At 39.6% G+C, this 24,438-nt stretch overlaps 1 protein-coding gene and 1 long non-coding RNA gene across 3 annotated transcripts in view; both read left to right on the top strand.

Moving 5' to 3' along the window:
* The first annotated feature begins 792 nt into the window (after window positions 1–792).
* LOC118763875 lies at window positions 793–3,648 on the top strand. The gene is made up of 2 exons (XR_004999631.1): window positions 793–1,401; window positions 1,435–3,648. It is a non-coding gene; the product is annotated as an uncharacterized LOC118763875 (long non-coding RNA).
* Window positions 3,649–9,868: 6,220 nt separating this feature from the next.
* The window catches only part of LOC115213133 (origin recognition complex subunit 4-like), a 44,944-nt gene continuing 30,374 nt past the window's right edge, over window positions 9,869–24,438 (top strand). Inside the window, exons 1-4 of one of the 2 annotated variants that reach the window (XM_036503815.1) lie at window positions 9,869–9,971; window positions 18,970–19,111; window positions 21,340–21,430; window positions 22,698–22,773. In XM_036503815.1, the coding sequence (XP_036359708.1) occupies window positions 18,996–19,111; window positions 21,340–21,430; window positions 22,698–22,773 (283 nt within the window). In that variant the 5' untranslated portion in view covers window positions 9,869–9,971; window positions 18,970–18,995. The remainder of the gene's footprint in view (window positions 9,972–18,969; window positions 19,112–21,339; window positions 21,431–22,697; window positions 22,774–24,438) is intronic. The other variant, XM_029782063.2, reaches the window with a different exon arrangement.

The following is a 24,438-nucleotide window of genomic DNA, read 5'->3' as shown; positions in this document are numbered from 1 at the left end:
AATTATATACTAAAAATGTACATAGAGATGAAGAAAAGGAAACAATAGAATATATATATTTGTGTGTAAGTATGTTTATGTGTGTCTGCATATTCATATGAGTTTATATATGTATGTGTGTCTACGTTTACATGCATATGTATTGATATGCGTGTATGTGTATGTATTTCTACATATGTAGGTATATGTATTCTGCATATGTATCTCTGTTATGTTATCAGAGACATACTTCTTTTGAGCACTAAGTACTCCTCGTCACTCACATATATATACAAACAGCTATTAGAGACTTAGAGATATTTAGAAGAATGTCTGCTCTTCTTTCACCTTGTTAAATTGTGTCACTAATTAGATCTGTCGAAATGTAATTAGTCATCACATTGTTGACTTTGTACTGATTTTCTTGTGTTCTTGCAGAATCAGCAACATTTGTGTGTGTGTGTGTGTGAGTGTATATGTATGAACCTGTCACATCCATGGATCCGTTTCGCGACCGTTGCCAGCACCGCCCCGTTTCGTGTCCGTTGCCAGCCTCGCCTGGCCCTCGTGCCGGTGGCACATAAAAAGCACCATCCGTTCGTGGCCGTTTGCCAGCTCTGTCTGGCACCAGTGCGGGTGGCACGTAAAAAGCACCCACTACACTCACGGAGTGGTTGGCGTTAGGAAGGGCATCCAGCCGTAGAAACACTGCCAGATTTGACTGGGCCTGATGAAGCCTTCTGGCTTCACAGACCCCAGTAGAACCGTCCAACCCATGCTAGCATGGAAAACGGACGCTAAATGATGATGATGATATATATACACACACACATACATATACATAGAGAGAGAGAGAGACACTAACATTTTACTCTGTGTACTAAATGCATGTTTGGCTGTCTCACATTGTAATATACCATCATTGCTTTGCTTTATTGTCTGGATTTCTATGCAAGCATGGGTGAACTGGAAATCATTGTGATAGATTCTCTATGGCCAGATGTCTGTCCTGTCACCAGCCCTCACCCGGTTATATTACCCATGACCAGAATTATTTTCATGGATGGTTAGAAATGAACAGCACTACTTGTGTAGTGGTGACACTTGTTTACAGCTATGAAGCACTGTCAAGACAAGGACACACACACACACACACACAACACACACACACACACACACACACATGTACTACTGGTTTCTTTCTGTTTCTGTCTACTATATCTATTCACAAGGCTTTCATTGGCTTAAGGCTGTATTTGAAGACTCTTTTCCAAGGTGCTATGTGGTGGAACTGAACTCAAAGCCATATAGATGGAAAGCAAACTTCTTGATCACATGCCATGCCTAAGCCAAGTGAGTTGAAAAAAATTTCACTTAACTTTGATTATCTTTGCAATTAGGAGACAAAAACTCTATCTGAAGGTGTTTAAAATTTAAAAGCAAAGAAGTCACCAGTAATTTTAGCTACATGAAGTGTTTATTTTTTTTTTGTCTTTTAGTTACAAATTATTGTAAGTGCTGGTGCACCCAGTACAGTAAATTCTATAAAGTGGTTGGTGTTAGTGAGGGCATCCAGCCTTAGAAACCATGCCATAGCAGACACTGGAACTTGATGCAGTCCTGTTGAATTGTCCAGCCCATACCTCAGTAGAAGAAGGAGGTTAAGTGGTGAAAGTGGTGAAGACAAAGGAAGAGCTATGTCAGAGGGATTGAGTGACAGGACCCATTGGTAGGGTTGGTCGGTCTCCCTACCATGCCAGCAAGGGTTGGATAGCTCATCATGATCCAAGACAGTTGTTATTGGAGTTTCTCAGGTCTTCTTATTGAGAGAGGTGGTGGAGAGCTTAATATATATTGTGAAAGTGCATGGTTCAGTGGTTAAAGCATTGGGCTCACAATCATGAGGTAATGAGTTTGATTCAGGAACCAGGCTCTGTATTGTGTTCTCGAGCAAGACATTTTATTTCAAGTTGTTCTAGTTCACTCAGCTGTAGAAGTGAGTTGCAGCATCACTGGTGCCAAACTGTATCAGCCTTTGCCTTTCCTTTGGATAACATCAGTGACATGGAAAGGGAGGTTGATATGCATGGGTAACTGCTGGTCTTCCATAAACAACCTAACCCAGACTTGTGTCTCTGAGGGGAACTTTCTAGGTACATCCTATGGTCATTTGGGGTCTTTACAGTTTTTTGTTTTTTTTACAGGTGGTAAGAGAGCATTTTAGGGAAGGGGTAATAGGAGTAAAAGTGAAAAGTAGTTTCGGGGCTTAGTGAGAGAGAATGTCTTTTAGGCTATACTTCATTTTATTATTCATAACTTATATGCAGAGGTGGTATGTATTCAGTTTTGATTATTTACTTATTCACATTTTGAAGTCTATTGATATTATTGTTGATGCAATTGTGATTAACAAGCAGTTTATTAAATATTATGTTTAAATATATTTTAAAAGTTAATATTTAAATTGTAAACAAAACAAAAAAAAAACTGTACAAATACATCTACATCAACAATAACCCTGCCTGCCACCTTTCTTCCCAGTGTTCATTTAAAATTTTTCGTTGCCCTTCTTCCCTAGGGGCAGTACAGCCCATTTTGAAAAAAGCCGTTAGACCTTCTCAAAGAAGCATATTCAGCTCAGTTAGTAAGACTAAGAGATAATCTCCAATCTGTGAAGTGATACAATGATAGTACCATGTCAAAGCAGATATTCAGTGCAGCCCTCTGGTTTGCAAGTTTCTGTTGAATTATCTAACCCATGCCAGCATGGAAAAATGGCTGTTAAATGGTAATGATGATGATATATAAAACAAAAGCGGTGATGCTGGTTATGATTATCAACAATAGGGAAGGCAGGGAAATACCCCAGGAGACTGTGTTACTTATGTGAGACTCTACCATATGAATATTTAGTATGTACATTGCCATATATGTGTGTGTGTGTATAAATATGTATATATCTATGAACTAGCAGCTTTATCAAGCATTGTCTTCATCTATAGACAGGATCTGACATAATGACCCTCTCCTTGAAAAGATGCAATCCTATGCAAAACTTTAGCTACCCAAATGCAAAACTGCCGTCTACAACTTAAAATGCATATACATATATTTGCTTTTATGTAAGTATGTATATGAATATCTGTGAAAGTATATATTTATGTGTTAAGATACAATCATCTATGATAATATATGTGTGTGTGCATACACATATAGATACGCACACACATTAATAATGTGTTGTGCATGTTGCTATATATATGTATATGCTCAGGTCTGTTATTCCCCAAAACAATAACTCCTCTATTTCCTTCATTTTAATAATTCTATCCACTGTTATTTCCCCCTGTAACATGGGCACTGATTTCCTTGTCACTATGTCCTATGTTTTAATTAACATGTTCTCTTACTTAAAATGTTAATTAACCACACATTACTCATCTATTCTCCGCTTTCTCCTACAGTTAAACAGCCACATGGATGTATTTTTTCTTTGATTTCATTATTTCTTATTGTTATTGTCATTTCCTCGCCATTCTGAACTATTTCTTTAACTATTTATTGATTGTATTTATTGATTTGATTTTAATGAGTTGAAAGAAAAAAAAAACATTGTAATTTATCTGTTAACCTAAGAAGACAATTATGATAATAAAATATTCTATTGTCTTTTTTTCTTCTTTTTTCTTTTCTATCCTGTGTAGATGTGTTTGAAGTAATATTTTATTGTTCACCTTCTCATCTTTGTTCATCACCTAACACTGCTGGTTTCTCAGTCTTTCTGCACCTTCCTCATGCTTGCTACCCCCAGAATGTTACTGAGACATTCATGTTACCATAGTTATTGTGTTTCAGCATATTGTGTGCATCGGAGGCACAATGGCCCAGTGGTTAGGGCAGCAGACTCGCGGTAAGAGGATTGCAGTTTCGATTCCCAGACCGGGCGTTGTGTGTTAATTGAGTGAAAACACCTAAAGTTCCACAAGGCTCTGACAGGGGGTGGTGGCGACCCTTGTTGTACTCTTTTGCCCCAACTTTCTCTCACTCTTTCTTCCTGTTTCTTGGGTAAAGCTGCAATGGACTGGCGCCTGTCCAGCTGGGGGGAACACATACGCCATAGAAACCGGGAAACTGTGCCCATGAGCCTGGCTAGGCTTGAAAAGGGTACATAAATAAAAAAAATATTGTGTGCATCATGGCAATATTTCTTGCTATGAATCTTTGCCCCCCCTCCTCTCAACATCATCATCAATAATAATATTTTCTACTATAGGCACAAGGCCCAAAATTTTGGGGGAGGAGGAAAGTCGATCACATTGATCCCAGTACTTGACTGGTACTTAATTTATTGACCCCAAAAGGATGAAAGGCAAAGTTGACCTCAGTGGAATTTGAACATGGAACATAAAGACAGGTGAAATACCACTAATCATTTTGCCCGGTGTGCTAACAATTCTGCCATCTCACTGCCTATCAATAATAATAATAATAATAAATAAAGTGATGTAGACTGCAGTGTTTATGAGAGGGAATTTAATTAGAACTAGATGTTGTTAAATCCTGAGTTGCCAGCTCTCCTTAAGCACACTTATGATCAAAACTGTTCTACCTCATCATATTTGTGGTAATAGAGTACTCTAGACTATATTATAATGTACTTTTAAAACTATAGGGTGTAGTTTGTGAGGGATTTGCCTACTACTATGTTGAGGAAAAAGTTCATGTGCAGCGAGTCACCATTGAACATGGCATGAATTGAATGGACACACACACCATAAAAATTTATAAAAAAAGCATTATTTTAACAAGGTGCTTGAACTTTTTCCTCTTCCAATTATTTCCAACAGATTCAACTAACAAGCATAAACAGTCTTGTTGAAGTGTTGTGGGTCACTAAATCTGCTGAAGAAAATTTGAGAAACATGTAAAAGGTTATAATTGAAATTGAATTTATTATGGAACTTAGAAGTCTCTGGTAGTCAGTGTCACTCGCCTTGTTAGGAATTTCAGCCATGTCTCCATATAACACACTATTCCAAAAAGGAAAGACATTTGATAATTTTGGGAAAAAAATGATGGGAAGGACACTGCAAAAATACTTTTGGATGAGGACTGACCTGGTGCTGCTACAGCAACAATAAATGTAGAAGTGACTGTTTAATATAGATTAAGTTGGTAGACTAGTTATAATAGTGGTAGAAGAGGAGTGTTAAATGTAGGATAGGGTGTAGGCAGCTATAGTGGTAGAAGGGACAGTGTTTAATACACAGGGTGTCCCTAAAGTCTGGACACAGGCAGAATGTATATTTTCAAGAAAGACATGTAAAACTTTCAGCCACATTTTATTCAGAATATTAACAAATAATGTCTTCAATATGATTTCCACTGTTCATTTTCTTAGGGGACTTTGGCTAGCATTGGGTTGAACCTAGCACTTATTAGCCTCCACACAGCAAGCAATAAAACCAGAAGCAGATTATAATTGACATATCCTTGTATGTGTGTGTGACAGTGTATGTATGTATGCTTCTGTGTAAGTATGAGTGGATAGAAAAAGAAATAGAAAGAAGTTCAAATTTGTGTTTTCAATGCATGACTGAGCAATGACCCTGGAGTTAAAGGCACTCACACACACATACATGAAAAGGTTTCTCTCATGGTTTTTAAGTGCATAGTGCCAAACAAATAGTAGGCAAATCCCTCACAAACAAATTGGCCAATATCAGTGAACAAAATATCATGAATTTTCTAAAAATTTTTCATAAAGTGTTCCCCACCAACACATTACCTCGAAGGCCTGCATGAAAAATAAAACTGGAAAAATCCCTGTCAAAATGGAGAAAATTAAAGTTATGTGGGCTTCCTGATCCAAAACTCTACCTCAATAATTTCTTCTTAACTGCATGATGCATAAATATGTTGATTTTCATTTCTCACCTACAAATTCAGACATCAAAAGCATATAGATCAGAAATAATGCAGACACAAAAGGGTTAAAATATTTAGTTTTAAGAAATATTAATGGCAGTGCCCCAGCATGGCCACAGCTCATAAGCTGAAACTAGAATCAATCAATCAATTGTCAAACCACTTCTTGAAGAAAAAAAAATCTAAGGAGATAATGTTCCAGATTTCTTTTTCATCTCCTACATGAAAAATGATAATATGAGGTTGTGAGGGTGAATAATACTATTTATCTGGTTTTAAGTTATATCAACCATTCAACCAACATGCTTAAACTAACTAAAATATTTTAAAAATATATAATCCAAGTATATTTATCCTAGTAATCCTAATAATGTATTAGTATTTATGTGTAGAAAATAATATATGTTCCTTTTTTCCAATGTGAGGTATTTTTAATTAAGTTTTGAATTTTAATATCAGGAATATTACCCCTAACAGCATGGAAAAAGAAAAAGCATAAATCTGGATCAGTGAAATGCAAAGAGCGACAAGAAGCAGAAAGGCAGGAATCAGCCAAGTGGTACAAGTCTGTTACAGATTTTATAACACCTCAACCACCATCCACACAAATGTTCAGCTCTGCAACAAATAATTAAGATGCAAGAAACAATACTCATGGTGATGATGCAGCGACATGTGAGTTGCAAGAACTGGGAAGAATTACTTTGAATGTAGAGAGAAATACGAGTGCATCCTTTGCAAGTCAACCCAGTCCCAGTACTATTTCTAGCTTCATTGATCCAGTATCTGTACTGCTTGTAGTTGCAACATCTGAGTACTTAGCTTCAACAAGTGAGTGACAGGGAATCAGATATTAATTCAGGCATAAATGACTTGGTTTCTGAAGCACATCCTGTAACTGAACCTACACAAGAAAATGAAAGGTCAACTACTGGAATTTTCCAATATCCATCACAAACAAATCTGAGTTTTTTTGCCGAACATCCATTTCAGCCACTTGGTGATCTGCCATTTGATGCTTGTCTGTATGAGAGGAAAATTATGAATGGCTCAGTCCCAAGAAAATGGCTAACATATAACAAAGAAAATACGTACTTATACTGTTCGTATTACATAGCCTTTGAGTCTCCCAACATTTGTAATCTATCACTCTTTGTATGTGGTTTTAGTGACTACAGGTGTGTTAGCCAGAGCTTGACTTTACACAAATCACAACATCCATCAGAAATGCTCAGCAATATATCAGTGTGGTTAATGATGGCATTATAGAAAATCTTTTGGCAGCATCACTAATTAAAAGGAAAGAAGTATTGAATTGAAGCAGAAGAGTATTGTCATGAGAATTATAGACATCAAAAAGATGTTAAGCAAGTATTTCTTTTTTGAGGTCACAGAAATGAATTGGCTTACATTCTGGATAATGAGGTTCTGAATCCTGGCAATTTTTTTAGCTACAGTGAAGTTGATGGCAAAATATAACACCATTATGGCAGCTCATGTTTCTACAGTGCAAAACAAGTCTGGACAAAGACTCAAACAATTGGAACAAGGAAAGGCTTGAAGTAAAGGCCATGGTGGACTTGTTACATAAAACAACTATTAATATGTTAATCCAAATTATGAAGAATACAAGAAAGTATTAGTCATGAAGTTTCCCAAGCAATGTATTACTCTATTCAGGTTGATTTAACTAAAGATAATTCATCCATTGATCAGTTTAGCATTATTATTCAGTATGTGCTTAAAAGTGTTATCTGTGAGCGACTACTTTAAGTTGTGCCAAGTAATGATGGTACAGGACAGGGACTTTTTGACCTATTGACTGAAATATGGCATCTTAGAATTGATCCCCCAAAATGTTTATCTGATACCACAGATGGTGCTGCTAGCTACCATGGGTAGCATAATAGTTTAAAAAGTAAAATTGCTGCTGTGGCAAATCAACATGTTCATATATTGTGCTATGCCCATATCGAATTTGATGATAACTGAAACAACAAAATGTTGTGTACCTGCAGTTTGCTTTTTCAATTTGCTTTGGTTTGGTTGACAGCAGGGACAATGTAATTGAGTTAAAATATATTTGCATATATGTGTAACAGTCACCCCATCTTATAATAATTCTGCTTGTCATTATGTTAACTAGCCCATTGGTACTGCTTTCACATGATTAGAGGAAAAGAGGGAGAAAGAGAGAAGCAGGGAATGTAATTGTAATGCTATCAAGTGATTAGTTGAAGGGAAAGAGAGGAGAGAAAAAGAGGATAAGGCAAAGAGTGAGACAAAAAGAGGGAGAAAAAGAGCATCCATGATGTGTGGTAGGGTGAATGTAGTATTTATTATGTGGTTAAAAAGTTAGTTGAAGGTAGTGATATAGAGAGAGTTAGAAATATAATTTTTGCAGAGGGGTGATGTTCTGATGGTATGATTAAAGAAAAGCATAGAGAGAATGAGGAGGGAGAAGGAGAGAGATATGATGGAGGTGGTGATTATGGTTGGGTAGTGAAAAGTGTATTTTTTAAAAATTGGACTATGTTTTTTATATCACTTATCATTTAATGCATGTGCATAAGTGCAATTCCATGAAATATTCATGCTTGTTTACATGGAAGATATATGCAATTTAACTAAAGGTCGTATCATATGTACAGGATATTTTGTTTTTGTTTATGGAAAAAATAAGAGTGAATATTTATTTTATGAGTGCTGTGTATTAAGTCTATAAAATTGTGCATAAACTAATCATCGTATTCCAGTTTCTTTCACTTTTTTCAATGAGTAGCAGATGAGTGACTATCTTTCCATACAGACACACAATGCAGGCTATACCTTCAGGTTTTTTGGATAAGATTTTCAGAAATAACCCAACAGGTTTACCATTAATTCTGTGAAATATTCACAGTTTCCACTAGTTCTATATTATCAGTCTAGAATGTATGTGGAATATATGTATCAGTCTAGAATGTATGTAGAACAGTTGCCTGTGGGAGACTTAATGGTTTTGTGAACCTTTGCTAAGTTAATGTATTGCCAGCATTTACCAGGTTTATGGTCCAAGAATAATTTCTTTCTTTATGACCACAAATCCTGGGGACTTTGCAAAAACAGTTATAGCTGCCTACATTACTCTTTTGATTATCGTATTTATTTATGTGGACATAGCATAGCTGGATGGTCAAGAAATTAATTTCCCAATCACATGGCTTCAGGTTTGATCCCATTATGTGCCATCTTGGGCAAGTGTCTTTTAGTACAGTTTCAGGTGATCAAAGTCTTATATATGAAAATGGGTTGAAAGACACTGTCTGAAAACTTTTGAGATGGATTGTACCAGTAATTCAAACGGTCCAATCTTGTCACACTATGTCTGAATTAAACAGAAAAGGAGGTGAGAACTTTATAGTCAATTACTAACAACCACTTGGAACTAAATTATTTGTAAATAATCTGGTGAAAATTTGAAAATCTTCAACAGGCTGGAAGAAATTTGACAGTCCTAGTCAAGTATAATGAAAGTTCAGATGGAATATACGATTTTTTGGTGCCAAAAAGTGGTAAATAATAATAATAATAATTGTGTACAGTGCTCAGGTGTAGCTTTATACTCGAGTAAAGTTATAAAAAAAAAAACAAAGGAAGTTCTGGAATGTGTGCCATCGTTGAACTGGTTTAGGGTCAGGAAACGATTAGAACTATAAAAAAAAATCTATAATCTAGTTTCAGAATGTCCTAAACATAGAGACAATATATTTGGTCAATGAATTAATGTAATACGTCCGATTAATGTAGACTTCCACGCTGAAAACTAGTCAAAAGCAATTCTACATTTTCCAGTGATCTATGCTGTCACTTTTATGGATAATATCGATGGAAATAAATATATTAAACAAAACCATATGAAAAGGGTCACGTTTAACCCTTTCCATGGCGTTGAATATAACAATATATGTTTAGAGTTATCTCCCTTGAAGTGGAGTTATATCTCTTGTATCGCTTCCGGTTGATTAACGCGGGAATCGTAAAAGTTATTTTTCTTCCGAAACCCGTTCATTCTGTGATTCTTGGTAAGTCAGATATTTTTGGGGCTACATCATGTTGTGCAGCGTCGTGATGTTTAATGGTAGCAACAGTAATAATAGTAGACTGCTCATGTCTAATATAAAGTATCATTGTTTAATCCAACTCGCTTATGATAGACGCTCTAGCCGTGACTATGCCGTCGTAAATTGAGATAGTATAATTAGGTTTACGTTATCTCGTGTGTCCCTGTTCTGTCAATACTTTAGGTTGTATGACATTCCTACAGATGTGAGCGAAGGTAAAAAAATACGCACACCCAGTGTTTAGTGTAAGGTTTACAGTTACGCCGATAACGTGCACTGTGCGTATTTACATCCGCCCAGATGTGAACCACACCAACTTTGTTTCCAGATAACTATCAGAAAAATGGATATTTTTTAATGAAATTTTCTACAAATATGCTTCAGATTATGTAGATACTCATTATATCGGAATTTATTGTGAAAAAAAAGTTTCCGAGGGTCAGGTGAGGTGTTTAGGGAAATTTACTCGAGACGGCTTTGTTTACATATAACTTTCAGAAAATTACCTAATTTTCTATAAATACCTTTCAGAGTGTATAGATTACAATTATATAGGAATTTAATATGAAAAAACAAAACAAAACATTTGGCGGGCTCGTATACATTCATACTGATTCACGTCACATATTTCTAGAAAATGAAACTTGAAATTTCGAAGAAAATTGTGATGCGCGTCAGTATGTATGCGTGTGTGTTCACTGTTTTACTTTTCACATGAAATTCCGATATAATCGTAATTTACACACCCTGAAAAGTATTTCTAGAAAATTTCATAAAGAATTACCCATTTTTCTGAAAGTTAGGAAATAAAGCTGTCTCATGTGAATTTTTAGAAACTCCTCACCTCACCCTTGGAAACATTTTTCACAATAAATTCCAATATAATGAGACTCTACACCATCTGAAGCATATTTAAGCATATTTGTAGAAAATTTTATTTTAAAATATCCATTTTTCTGGAAGTTATGAGGAAACGAAGTCTGTGGGGTACACATCTGTAGGAATGCCGGCTGTATTTTGAGGGTAGTTTGGCAGCTGTACCTAACAGCTCAGGTGGCAATATTGAGAATGCAGTTCTCTTGCAGACGCCCCAACCAAATCAATGTTATTAATGTCGGTACTGAAAGTTTTAGTATTGATATCTCTCTCACCCTCTCTCACGCAATGTTTTCATTAGAAATAACGACTGTCTCCATACTTATGGATGTATAAATAAATGTTGTCTGCCACTGATATGACATTTACATACAACTCGACCCAGGGACTTATTCTTTTGTAAGCCCAGTACTTATTCTATCGGTCTCTTTTGCCGAACCGCTAAGTAACGGGAACATAAACACACCAGCATCAGCTGTCAAGCAATGCTAGGGGGGACAAACACAGACACACAAACACATACACACACATACATATATATATACATATATACGACAGGCTTCTTTCAGTTTCCGTCTCCCAAATCCACTCACAAGGCTTTGGTCGGCCCGAGGCTATAGTAGAAGACACTTGCCCAAGGTGCCATGCAGTGGGACTGAACCCGGAACCATGTGGTTGGTAAACAAGCTACTTACCACACAGCCACTCCTGCGCCTATAATACGATTATGCAAAAAAAAAAAAAAAAAAAATTTCTTAAAGCCCCTCCCCCTTAATTCCCAAACTTTCCACTTTCTCTGTTTTTTTTTTTTAACTCTTGGTTTTAATATACAGACAGCCTGATTCTGCCAGTCGTTTCTCTTTATAATTTCCTAATAATTTTTTTAAATACTTCGAAATCAAAATTGAAGAAGTTTTATACAATCGTATATGTGCGCATAAGAGAGAATCATTTACTAACAGAAAATTGTTATTTAAATGAATTATCTGTAATATACCCTTAACTTATTGTGGATAAATTCCCACTATGTGTTTTACAAATGTATTGTTATTCTCCCAGGCATTGTCACATTTCATGCCATAATGATCCATGTAGATGGCCTCATCAACATGTGACCAGTGCATATCTCCACTAGAACCATGTATGTACTTCAGTTTCTGTTTAATTTGTGCTCAGTATGATTCCATGTTGTTTGTACACAAACAAGACACAGGATCTACAAAATGAGACAAGTGCTTCACTGTTCCATGTGTATATCCTAGTCTGGATAAATTTTTAAAGCTGGACCACATATCCGTAAAAATAGTGGGACCTGCTTCAATATTTCCAATAATGACCACTTCTAGCGTCTCTGCTTTTTAGTCAGGAACAAGTTGCAGATAACCCTTTTTTCCTGTGTTATCATGTATTCCAAGAATCCAAAGCTTCTTCACTACTCTTCCATTTTTCCTGGTAAAATGAAAGCTTTTGTCTACTTGGACTATATGATTCAGGCCCCCTAATTTCTTGTCTTTCAATAATTTTTGGGTACATATCCCTGCAGTATTTGTACTACTGGACAGCTGTCTGTCTGCTAATATTGTTCATGGACATGCAGCTTGTCATTGGCATTTCACACATGAAGTCCAGGATTATGCAAAAAAGTGAGAAGACCGTCAGTTGACTTTTTCCATAGATGAAAGCCTTTTTAAGAGGAAAAGTGAAGTTGGAAGAGTGGTGAAGAAGTTTAGGATATGTGAAATATATGATAACATGGTAAAGAAGGGTTACCTGCAACTTGTTCCTGATTGAAAAGCAGAGACACTAGGAGCGGTCATTATTGAGAATGTTGAAGGAGGTTCCACTATTTTTACAGATATGTGACCCAGCTTTAAAAGTTTATCCAGTCCGGGATATACCCATGGAACAGTGAACCACTTGTCTCATTTAGTATATCCCATGTTAAGTATATGTACAAACAACGTGGAATCATACTAGGCACGAATTAAATGGAAACTGAAGTATATATATGGATCCAGTGGAGATATATGTGCTTGTCGATGTACAAGGATTATTATGGTATGAATTGTGACAATTCCTGGGAAAATTACAATACATTTATAAAGCACATAGTGGAAATTTATCTGCAATAATTAAAAGGTATGTTTACAGATAATTTATTTTAATAACATAATTTTTTATCAGTAAATAATTTTCTCTTACTTGCGCATGCATGATTGTTTAAGACTTTTCAATTTTGATTTTGATGTATTTAAAAAATTATTTGGAAATTATAAAGAGAAATGAATGGCAGAATCAGATTGGCACCTGTAATATTTCACCATGGCCAGATGCATTTCCATGAAAAGTAAAAATGAATGACTGCTTGTGACACTCATTACAATCATGTAATGTCAATATAAGGAGGCACAAGAACTCACACACACAAAATCATCATCATCATCATTATTGTTTAGTAGTCTGCTTTCCATGCTAGCATGGGTTAGATGGTTTGACTGAAACTGGCAAGCTGGAGAGCTACACCAGGTTCCAATCTGATGTGGCATGGTTTCTATGGCTGGCTGTCTTCCATGCTGGCATGAGTTGGACAGTTCGACAGGTGATTTTCTATGGTTGGATGCCCTTCTTAATGCCAACCACTCCGAGAGTGTGGTGGGTGCTTTTTACATGCCACTAGCACACACACACATATTACTCACACGACCGCAAACAAAAAACATCTCATCTCAAATCTGGTCTTTCTGTCGCTTAATTCTCTAACCCATCTTTCCCAACTTCCACTCACAGAAACTTATGCACACGACTGCAAACCTTTCCATCTCAAATCTTGTCTTTCTTTCTGCCGCCTAAATCTCGTCTTCTCCCAGTGCCCGGTGTCGTTTTTGCCCCTCTGTTATCACCATGTCTCTCTCCCTCCCTCTCTCTCTCTCTCTCTCTCTCTTTCTCTGCGGTGTCGTTTTCTCCCTCTGTTATCGCTGTCTCTCTCTCTCTATATATTTCACTTTCACTCGCTGCCACAGGCTTCTACCCACACCTCCTCCCCCCTCCCCTATAAAACCCTACGCACGAGGCTTGACCGCCCTTATTATTGCTTTCCTCTTGGCTATAACACACGAACTACGAACCGCAGGATGATGAATAATATCAGCTAAGTCATATTTAAGTTCACGACCTGTCCCTCTTTCATTGTTTTTGCAAGTATTATTATCACCATCAAGCCTTATTATTGTGTCCCCCATATATTATCGTTATCCTTCGTCTCAAATGCTAGCTGAAGCATATAAACTTTCGCTCACAAAAACTTACTCACACGACCGCAAAAAAACATCTCGTCTCAAATCTGGTCTTTCTGTCGCTTAATTCTCTAACCCATCTTTCCCAACTTCCACTCACAGAAACTTATGCACACGACCGCAAACCTTTCCATCTCAAATCTTGTCTTTCTTTCTGCCGCCTAAATCTCGTCTTCTCCCAGTGCGCAGTGCGCCCGCCCTCCCGCCCCCACCACCAGTACCGGAAGTCCTTATCTCACCTTGCCTTCCTTTGCTTTTCTTCCATGAACACCTAAAGGCCTTAAACCAATACCACCCCTTCTATATGGTGGGGTGACCATACGGCGCAAAAACATGTTAGTGCAGTGTAACAGGTTGAACTTAAGTTCATTGCTTTGCTTATGAATTCTGCCAAATGCGAGTTTTCTTCTTCTTTTCAGGTACATGACGGCACTGCTCCCCGTCCCTGGCCTCTCGGGTCAATACCTTCCACCCCCTCAGGGTGGGACCCTCACGCTGGCACACTGAAAGGTAGGTCTGGCGAGATAGTCGAGATGCTGAACGGAGACGTGTTGACGTATGTTGTATGCAAGAAATAAGGTGGAGAGGAGGATCTGCTGGTTCCTCACAGGCAAGGAACACAGGTACAAGATTTTCTGGGCAGGGAACACTGACGGGGTGGTGGCGTGGGTTATACTTATCGCTGAGAAATGGATAGATAGAGTAATTGAGGTAATCAGAGTAAGTGACAGAATACTTAAGATTAGAATAGTGCTTCATAATAGATTAGCAACCATTATATCGGCCTATGCCCTCAGCAGCCAGGGCTACCCGATGGACAGAAAGACAGTTTCTATGACACCCTACTGCAGACCACCTCATTGACGAACGACAGGGACCTTCTCTTTGTGGCTGGTGATTTCAATGGGCATGTTGGACGACATGCTGGGGGCTTCCATGGCGTGCATGGAGGCTACGGTTATGGTTCCCGCAACGAGGGGGGAACCAGGCTGCTGGAGTTCTGCGATGCGAATAGTCTTATGATCTGCAACACTAACTTCAGGAAACCAACAAGCCACCTGGTCACCTACCGATCGGGCTGGCATACTAGCCAAATCGACTACATCCTCGCCAGAAAAAGGGAAAGATGGCTGCTTATAAATGCCAAAACCTTCCCAGGCGAAGAATGCACCCCAAACATAGACTGGTAGTTAGTGACTTTAGGATCAGGACTAAGAGGGCGACTAGAAGACGACCAACATGGAGAAGAAGGGTCTGGAAGCTTAAAGACCCTGCGAATGGACAGAGATTTAGAGATATGTTACTTGAAGCCTTTGACGAAGTGGAAGGGGGGTTATAGCTACACATGGGGTAGAAGACAACTGGACGTTTCTGAGGGACAACCTGCTGAAAGCCGCTGACCAGATCTGTGGCGGGTGCAAAGTCCCCTTAAGACCCAAAATAACATGGTGGTGGAACAATATTGTTGATAGGGCTATTAGACAAAGAAACAGGCTTGGAAGGCCTGGAAGAACGGTGGTAGCAGGGAAGTGTATCAGACTGCCAGAAGGGAAGCCAGGAGACAGGTCTATCTAGCCAGAGGGGAAGCAGATAAAAGAAAATTTGCCAATGTCCTGCGCCGTGAGGATGAAAGACTTGAGGTATTTCGTGTTGCAAGACAGTGTGTGAGAGAGAATCGAGATGTGGTAGGAGAGAAATGTGTTCGCATGGAGGATGGTTCACTTGCGCTAAATGAGGATGCAAAGAGAGAAGCTTGGAGACGCAAGTATGAAAGGTTGCTGAATGAGGAAAATGAATGGGATAAAGAGAGTCTGCCGAATGTTGACCCAACAGAGGGACCAGCTATCCGAGTTGATAGTTCCGTGGTAGCTAAGGCAATTAGAAGCATGAAGACAGGGAAAGCCCCAGGCCCATCAGGAATTACTGCAGAGATGCTCAAAATATCTGGTAGTGTCGGTATAGCATAGTCACCCGTATAGTTAACCAGGTGATACACGAAGGAGTCATACCCAATGACTGGTGTAGCAGCATAATAGTCAACTGCTACAAAGGTAAAGGCGATGCCCTAGATACAAATAACTACAGGGCATCAAGCTGTTGGATCAGGTAATGAAGGTTACGGAGAGGGTTATAGCCCAGTTAATTAGAGAGAGAGTTAGCTTAGATGATATGCAGTTTGGGTTCGTGCCAGGAAAAGTACTACTGATGCTATATCCTGGTAAGACAGCTGCAGGAGAAATACCTAGCCAAAGGTAAGCCCTTGTACCTGGCTTTTGTTGACTTAGAGAAAGCCTTTGACAGGGTCCCCCGATCCCTTATCTGGTGGTGGTCAATGAGGAAACTAGGGATAGATGAATGGTTAGTGAGAGCTGTGCGAGCCATGTACAGAGACGCAGCTAGTAAGGTGAGGGTTGGCAACGAGTACAGTGAAGAATTCCGGGTAGAGGTTGGGGTCCACCAAGGTTCAGTCCTCAGCCCCCTCCTATTTATCATAGTCCTCCAGGCAATAACGGAAGAATTTAAGACAGGATGCCCCTGGGAGCTCCTATATGCTGATGACCTTGCTCTAATTGCTGAGTCACTATCAGAACTGGAGGAGAAGTTTCAGGTGTGGAAACAAGGATTAGAATCGAAGGGCCTTAGAATCAACCTAGCCAAAACCAAAGTCCTAATAAGTAGGAAGGTGGACCAACCACAAACGACTTCAGGTAGATGGCCCTGCTCGATCTGTAAAAAAGGTGTGTAGGTAGAAACTCTATAAGGTGCACCAAGTGTAAGCTATGGACACATACGAGGTGCAGCAATGTCAAAGAAGGCTAACTAAGAAAATAGTTTTTGTCTGTGGCAGATGCTCAAGAGAAATAAACACTGGAAATGTGCAGAGAGAGACCAACTTCTACCACGTTCCAGGGAGACAAACTAGAAGTAGTTGATAGCTTCCGCTACCTAGGAGACCAAGTCAGTAGGGGGTGGGTGTGCTGAAAGTGTAACTGCTAGAGTAAGAATAGCCTGGGCAAAGTTTAGAGAGCTCTTACCCCTGCTGGTGACAAAAGGCCTCCGCTAAGAGTAAAAGGCAGACTATATGATGCGTGTGTACGTACAGCCATGCTACATGGTAGTGAAACATGGGCCGTGACAGCTGAGGATATGCGTAAGCTTGCAAGAAATGAAGCCAGTATGCTCCGATGGATGTGTAATGTCAGTGTTCATAATCGTCAGAGTGTAAGTACTTTGAGAGAAAAGTTGAACCTAAGAAGTGTCAGTTGTGGTGTGCAAGAGAGACGGCTGCGCTGGTATGGTCATGTGACGAGAATGGCTGAAGATAGTTGTGTGCAAAAGTGCTACACCCTAGCAGTTGAGGAAACTGTGGAAGAGGTAGACCCAGGAAAACCTGGGACGAGTGGTGGTGAAGCACGACCTTCGAACTTTAGGTCTCACCAAGGAAATGACTGAAGACCGAGTCCTATGGAAGTGTGCTGTGCATGAGAGGACCCGGCAGGACTAGTCAGGCCATATCCGTGGCCCCTACCTGGGACGTAGTCGATCCACCTGTGCATACCTCCCTTCTTGTGACACTTGTGAAGACCTGCTGAGGCAAGTGAAAATCAATCAAAATAGATGAACATCAATGGAATTTGTATCTTTGTGGTACCAGTGCCTGTGGCACACAAGAAAACCATCCGAACGTGGCCGTAGCCAGTACCGCATCGACTCGCCTCCGTGCTATGGGAACATGGTGGCACATAAAAACACTATCCGAAGACCCGGCAAGACTAGTCAGGTCATAACCCGTGGGCCCTACCTGGGACATAGTCAGTCCACCTGTACATACCTTCCTTCTTGCGACACTTGTGAAGACCTGTTGAGGCAAGTGAAAATCAAAACAAATCAAAATAGATGAACATCAATGGAATTTGTATCTTTGTGGTGCCAGTGCCGGTGGCACGTGGCACACAAGGGGGCTGTCCGAACGTGGCCGTAGCCGGTGCCGCATCGACTGGCCTCCGTGCTGTGGGCACGTAGCAAGCACCATCCGATCGTGGCCGTTTGCCAGCCTCATCTGGCACCTGTGTCGGTGGCACATAAAAACACCATCCGAGCGTGGCCGTCTGCCAGCCTCGTCTGGCACCTGTGTCGGTGGCACATAAAAAACACCATCCGAGCGTGGCCGTTTGCCAGCCTCGTCTGGCACCTGTGTCGGTGGCACATAAAATCACCCACTACACTCTCGGAGTGGTTGGCGTTAGGAAGGGCATCCAGCTGTAGAAACACTGCCAGATCTGACTGGACTGGTGCAGCTTTCGGGCTCCCCAGACCCCAGTTGAACCGTCCAACCCATGCTAGCATGGAAAACGGACGTTAAATGATGATGATGATGATGATGATGATGATATATATATATATATATACATACACACATATATATATATGTGTGGCCGCTGCCAGCCTCCCCTGGCACCTGTGCCTGTGGCACGTAAAAAGCACCCACTACACTCACGGAGTGGTTAGTGTTAGGAAGGGCATCCAGCTGTAGAAACACTGCCAGATCAGACTGGGCCTGGCACAGCCTCCTGGCTTCCCAGACCCCTGTCGAACCATCCAACCCGTGCTAGCATGGAAAATGGACGTTAAATGATGATGATGATATATTGATATATATATATATATATATATATAGGTGCAGGTGGGGCTTTAATTTTGTGCAGTTATGAGGCTAACTCAGTTTTATGTTTGTTGATTGATTTTTGATGAGAATAATAAGTATCTAATGTTATTGCTGTTGGTTTCAGATTGCGAGTGACAGCTAGAGAATATTATGGCTCCATTTGTGGATCCTATTGAAATGGCAGACCAAGTGCAAACAGCATTACGAGAAAGGCTTGGACAGTGTTGGGTCCCAGAGGCACCAATTGGTTTCAAAGAAGAAAAACAGTAAATATTTCTGATTGCAATTTCATTTGTTTAACTCCTTTGAGATCATATGTTGAATGAAATATTCTTTCTGTGTTTTAATCAATTTTGATTAATTAATGATTACTATTTCATTTATTTAACTGTTTTGTGACTGTATATCTGATAAAATATAGAGACTATGTCTGTATATACCGTAAATCCTCGAGTATAGTCTGCCCTTGAGTATAATATGCAGGGGATTTTTAGCAGGCTGTATCTCTGAAAAACCTAAACTTTGTGTATAATATGCACCCCTTCTCTAATTTAAGTCAAGGAGATCTATATAACGTCCTTGGTTTGTAAAAATGTATACTTTATTATTATTGTATATATAACATAATGCAAACGTGTAGTCTTTTTTGTGCATTTTGTTTGCAGAAAATAAAGAAATAATAGTAATAACAGTAATAACGTTTAATAAATGTTGCTTACTGCAAGTTATGGATTATTCTTTTATGACTTCATTGCTTTCTGGCTTAGCTTAAGGTATTTTCGTGCCCGACATCACAAAATGCGTCTGAATAAACATTGCCAGACAGCAAATAGAGACTTGAACATTGCTTAGAAAATAATTTTCATTTTTAATCTCATATATAGTATGCACTAGGGATTTTTACCTTTAAATTTTGGGAAAAAAATGCTCGAGGATTTACGGTAGTTGAGTTCTTGACTATTTTCTCAAACATGCATTAGTTTATAAAATCTTGTAATGATTTATATTCTCTCCAGCATCCGTTTTTTTTCTTTCTCTATACTGTTGCTTCTGTTAGCAGACATAGTAGACACAAGCAAGGAAATTGGTCATAGTCACACTTAATGTTTGTCTGTACTTATCATTATTCTAGGTACGACTTTAAACTGTATTTGGGAGTGTCAGGTTTTTGAAGAATGTGGAACCACCTTTTAGCCCCCATTGTTCTCATGTTTACCCTGACCTGGAATAGTAGCAACTGACAGGGTTCCAGCTATGGGTTAAATAGCATGTAATCATCTGAGCTAGGGTTTGTTAAAATCATGGGATGCAACATGGTGGGTGTGCACTATTTCAATATATGAACTTATGGAGTCAATGACGAATGTCACTAGATACTGAGTGAATGATCAGACAGCGGTCAGTTGAGTCGGTGAACTACTACTATCTTCTACAGTTCGGGGCATGCACAGATGAGATATTTCAGCTAGCGTAAACCCAATGTGACGTTTATGCCTTTTGCCTACACGTGGCTGTTGCCAGCGCCACCCCAACGGGCCTCCGTGCTGGTGGCACGTAAAAAGCACCATCCGATTGTGGCTGTTGCCAGCCTCGCCTGGCCCCCGTGCCGGTGGCACGTAAAAAGCACCATCTGACCGTGGCTGTTTGCCAGCCCCGTCTGGCACCTGTGCCGGTGGCATGTAAAAAGCACTCACTACACTCACGGTGTGGTTGGCGTTAGGAAAGGCATCCAGCCGTAGAAACATTGCCAGATCAGACTGGGCCTGGTGCAGCCTTCTGGTTTCCCAGACCCCAGTTGAACCATCCAACCCATGCTAGCATGGAAAGCGGACGCTAAATGATGATGATGATGATTGCTTGATCGAGATGTCTGGTGTGGAAGAGTTACATTCATTCAGGTATGTTGTCCAACCAGGTGAGCGTTTTAGTTCCCAGCACAGTGTTTAAGGCTAATTATAATATTGATATTGTAGCTATTGCTGTGTATGTTTCTATGTAGTTGGATTGAGTAGACATAAAAAATAATTTTTGAATAGTAAAGGGGTCTTTTATGTGGTTTTGGTCAGAAAGGGAGGGATAGTATTGTAACTTTATCAAGTATCCCATTTTTTTTTCAGACATAGTGTGTCTAGAACCATATTCTTAATCTGGCTGCCATTCTTTCTATCTTTCCCTTTGAAGGTAGTGTGTAGTCTCAGCATAGGCTGTTCCACTTTAAAGAAGTGATTGTAGTATTTTCTTTTCTGGCAAACTGTATCCCACACTTAAGTTTGTATCCAGTATATTCATCTATTTTTGGAACTGTAGAATTTTTTAGCTACTATTTCTAGTAAGTTTGAGTGGCTGTGTAGATGCACATCTTCATAAATGTTGTATAATCTGTTGTTTGAATCTATAGCGTGGGATGTTGGTCAGTTGTGATATTTAACCAAGTATTTTACAACTAACATCTTGTTTGAGACTAATAACTGATGTTTAATATTTATGCATTCAGACAGATTACCGACTTAGTGAAACGGACTATCAACTTTGGTGAAAGTAACTCAGTTCTTTTAATTGGAGCCCGTGGTATTGGTAAAACGATGGTAAGTCATGCCATTGTATTATCACTTTTAGTTCTTTATTGTTTTCTTCATCATTATCACCACTATTGCCATCATCATTGTCATCATCATAATTGTTATCACCCTCATCACTGCCTCCAATACCATCATTGTTATCACTATCATCATTGTATTTATCACTCTATTGTCATCATCAATACCATTATCGTTGTCATCACTCTTGTTATTATCACCATCATCATTGTCATCATCACCCTCATTGTTATCTTGTTTCAGTTTCAGAGTTATAGCTCTTGATGTTCTTAATTGAAATCCAACTTTGATCAACTTTACTTTTCATCCTTCTGGGATCTATAAAATGTATGCCGTTTGAATAATGGGGTTGTTTTAATAAGCATTGGTGTGGAGGCTGGTTCCACGTAAAAAGCACCCAGTACATTCTGGAGTGGTTGGCATTAGGAAAGGGATAGATACCAAACCAAAACAGACTATGGAATCTGGTGTGGTCCCTGGCCTTACCAATTCCTGTCAAGCTGTCCAACCTATACCAGCATGGAAAACGTGTGTTAAATGTTGGTGATGTTGATGATGACTTTTCCGTGCTTCCATGGGTCAGGTGGAGTTTATTGAAGCAGATTTACTTTCACTAGATGCTCTTTCTCTTCACTAACCCTCACCTGTTTTCAAGTAAGGTAAAATTTTCCCATGGCTAGAATTGTTATCTCAAAATACCGATAATGAATGACACTGCTTGTATAACAGTGACAATCATTTACAACTATTACACAATGTCAAGACAATGAGACACACACACACACACGTACATGCACATATGATAAGCTTTTCACTTTTCGTCTACCAAATCCACTTACAAGGCTGTGGTTGGTCCAGGAGTATAACAGAAGACACTTGCGGTGAGCTGGCAGAAACATTAGTATGCTGGGCGAAATGCTTAGTGGTATTTTGTCTGCCATTACATTCTGAGTTCAAATTCCGCCGAGGTCAACTTTATCTTTCATCCTTTCGGGGTCGATAAATTAAATACCAGTTACACATTGGGGTCAATATAATCGACTTAATCCCTTTGTCTGTCCTTGTTTGTCCATTCTATGTTTAGCCCTTTGTGGGCCATAAAGAAATAAGACACTCTCCCAAGGTGCCATGCAGTGGGACTGAACCCAGAACCATGTGGCTGAAAAGCAAACTTCTAATCACTCACCCACTACCTTCTCAAACTTTGTGATCTTAGACCAATGTTAAATTAAATGTTGTTCTCTCTTCCTAACAGTTATTGAAGAATGCCTTGAAGGAAGTGAAGAAAGACAAAAATGTTCACCAGAATCTAATGGAAGTCTACCTCAGTGGTAAGGAGCACATGTTTCACTTACAAATGGTTATTTTATCTACCACTGCTTTTCTCCCACCCTTCTGTACCAGATTGTTACAAAAGTTCCATTATCTTTACATCCCTTCAACTATACTTGTCATAGTTGATACCTAACAACTCTCTCTCTCTCTCTTTCTTTCTCTGTTATTGAAGCCTTATGTTAACGTCACCAGAATTATGCGTGGAAGGTAAATTGTAAATTAGATGCTATTTACATAATACAATGAGTACCATTTTGAAACCTCTTTTATCAAACTAAAGTAGATATAGGCACAATCCCAGTAAATGGAAACTGAAAATAGGTAATAGATTGGGTAGGGAGGGTTAATCAGTCTTACCTTTAGTTGTCAGGGGTGATAGCTTTTGGCAAATTTTGATCTTATTCGTCCTCCTCAGCAGAGCATAGAGATTGCTAGATCAATAAAGTTAGAAAACTGGTAATCCATATAGGTGCAAGCAGGGCAATGCCAAGATAAAGATGACTTGGTCAATGCTTGAATACTATTAACTCTTCAGTGTTTGGACTGGCCAAAACTGGCTGAAAATTATTCTTTATTTGTTTGAACTGGCCAAACCAGCCATATCTGATTCTTCTACAAAATTGCTAAAAAAAAATAAACAGATCACATTATTGAATTCTTGTTGCTTTGAGATAAATCCTTTCCTGCCTTTATTCAAGTAAAAGTATAGTAAAATTTTTGAGACTTCTTGGTTTTTTTCAGTGTTTGTTGAGAAGTGTATCATCATCATCATCGTTTAACATCCGTTCTCCATGCTAGCATGGGTTGGACGGTTCGACCGGGGATCTGGGAAGCCAGAAGGCTGCACCAGGCTCCGGTCTTATCTGGCAATGTTTCTACAGCTGGATGCCCTTCCTAACGCCAACCACTCTGTGAGTGTAGTGGGTGCTTTTTACATGCCACCTGCACTGGTGCCAGGCGAGGCTGGCATCAGCCACGGTCGGATTGGTGCATTTTACGTGCCACCTGCACGGAAGCCAGTCGAGGCGGCACTGGCTTCGGCCACGATTCAGATGGTACTTTTTACGTGCCACCGACACGGAAGCCAGTCGAGGCGGCGCTGGCATTGGCCACGATTCGGATAGTGCTTTTTACGTATCTCCAGTCCAGGGGTCCTGGCATCTGCCGGGTGCCAGTCATAAGATTGGTTCAATTTCGATTCCGATTTCACTTGCCCCAACAGGTCTTCGCAAGCAAAGGGGGGTTGGCATAGGTGCCTGTCGTCGGATGAGGTTCGATATCGACTTCGCTTGCCTCCACAGGTCTTTGTGTGTCCAAGGGAGGAAAGGCATGCATAAGTGGGCTGGACTCACTTGTCCTGCCTGGTCTTTTCACGCACAGCATATTTCCAAAGGTCTCGGTCACTGGTCATTTCCTCAGTGAGACCTAAAGTTCGAAGGTCGTGCTTCACCACCTTGTCCCAAGTTCCAGTTCACTCAGCTGTAGAAATGAGTTGCACCATCACTGGTGCCAAGCTGTATCACAAGTGATGCTTATTTTCCATGGGTTCCCTCCACTGCTAGGGATTGGCACTTTTTCACACACCTATCTTCATCCATTCTCGCCACATGACCATATCTTAGTTTTTAATGATATGGCATCAGCAAGTAGTGATTCCAACT

Source organism: Octopus sinensis, linkage group LG6, assembly GCF_006345805.1.
Source record: "Octopus sinensis linkage group LG6, ASM634580v1, whole genome shotgun sequence".
Classification (NCBI taxonomy): domain Eukaryota; kingdom Metazoa; phylum Mollusca; class Cephalopoda; order Octopoda; family Octopodidae; genus Octopus; species Octopus sinensis.
The sequence above is the reverse complement of the archived record's forward strand: the minus strand, read 5'-3'. Positions and strand labels throughout refer to the sequence as shown.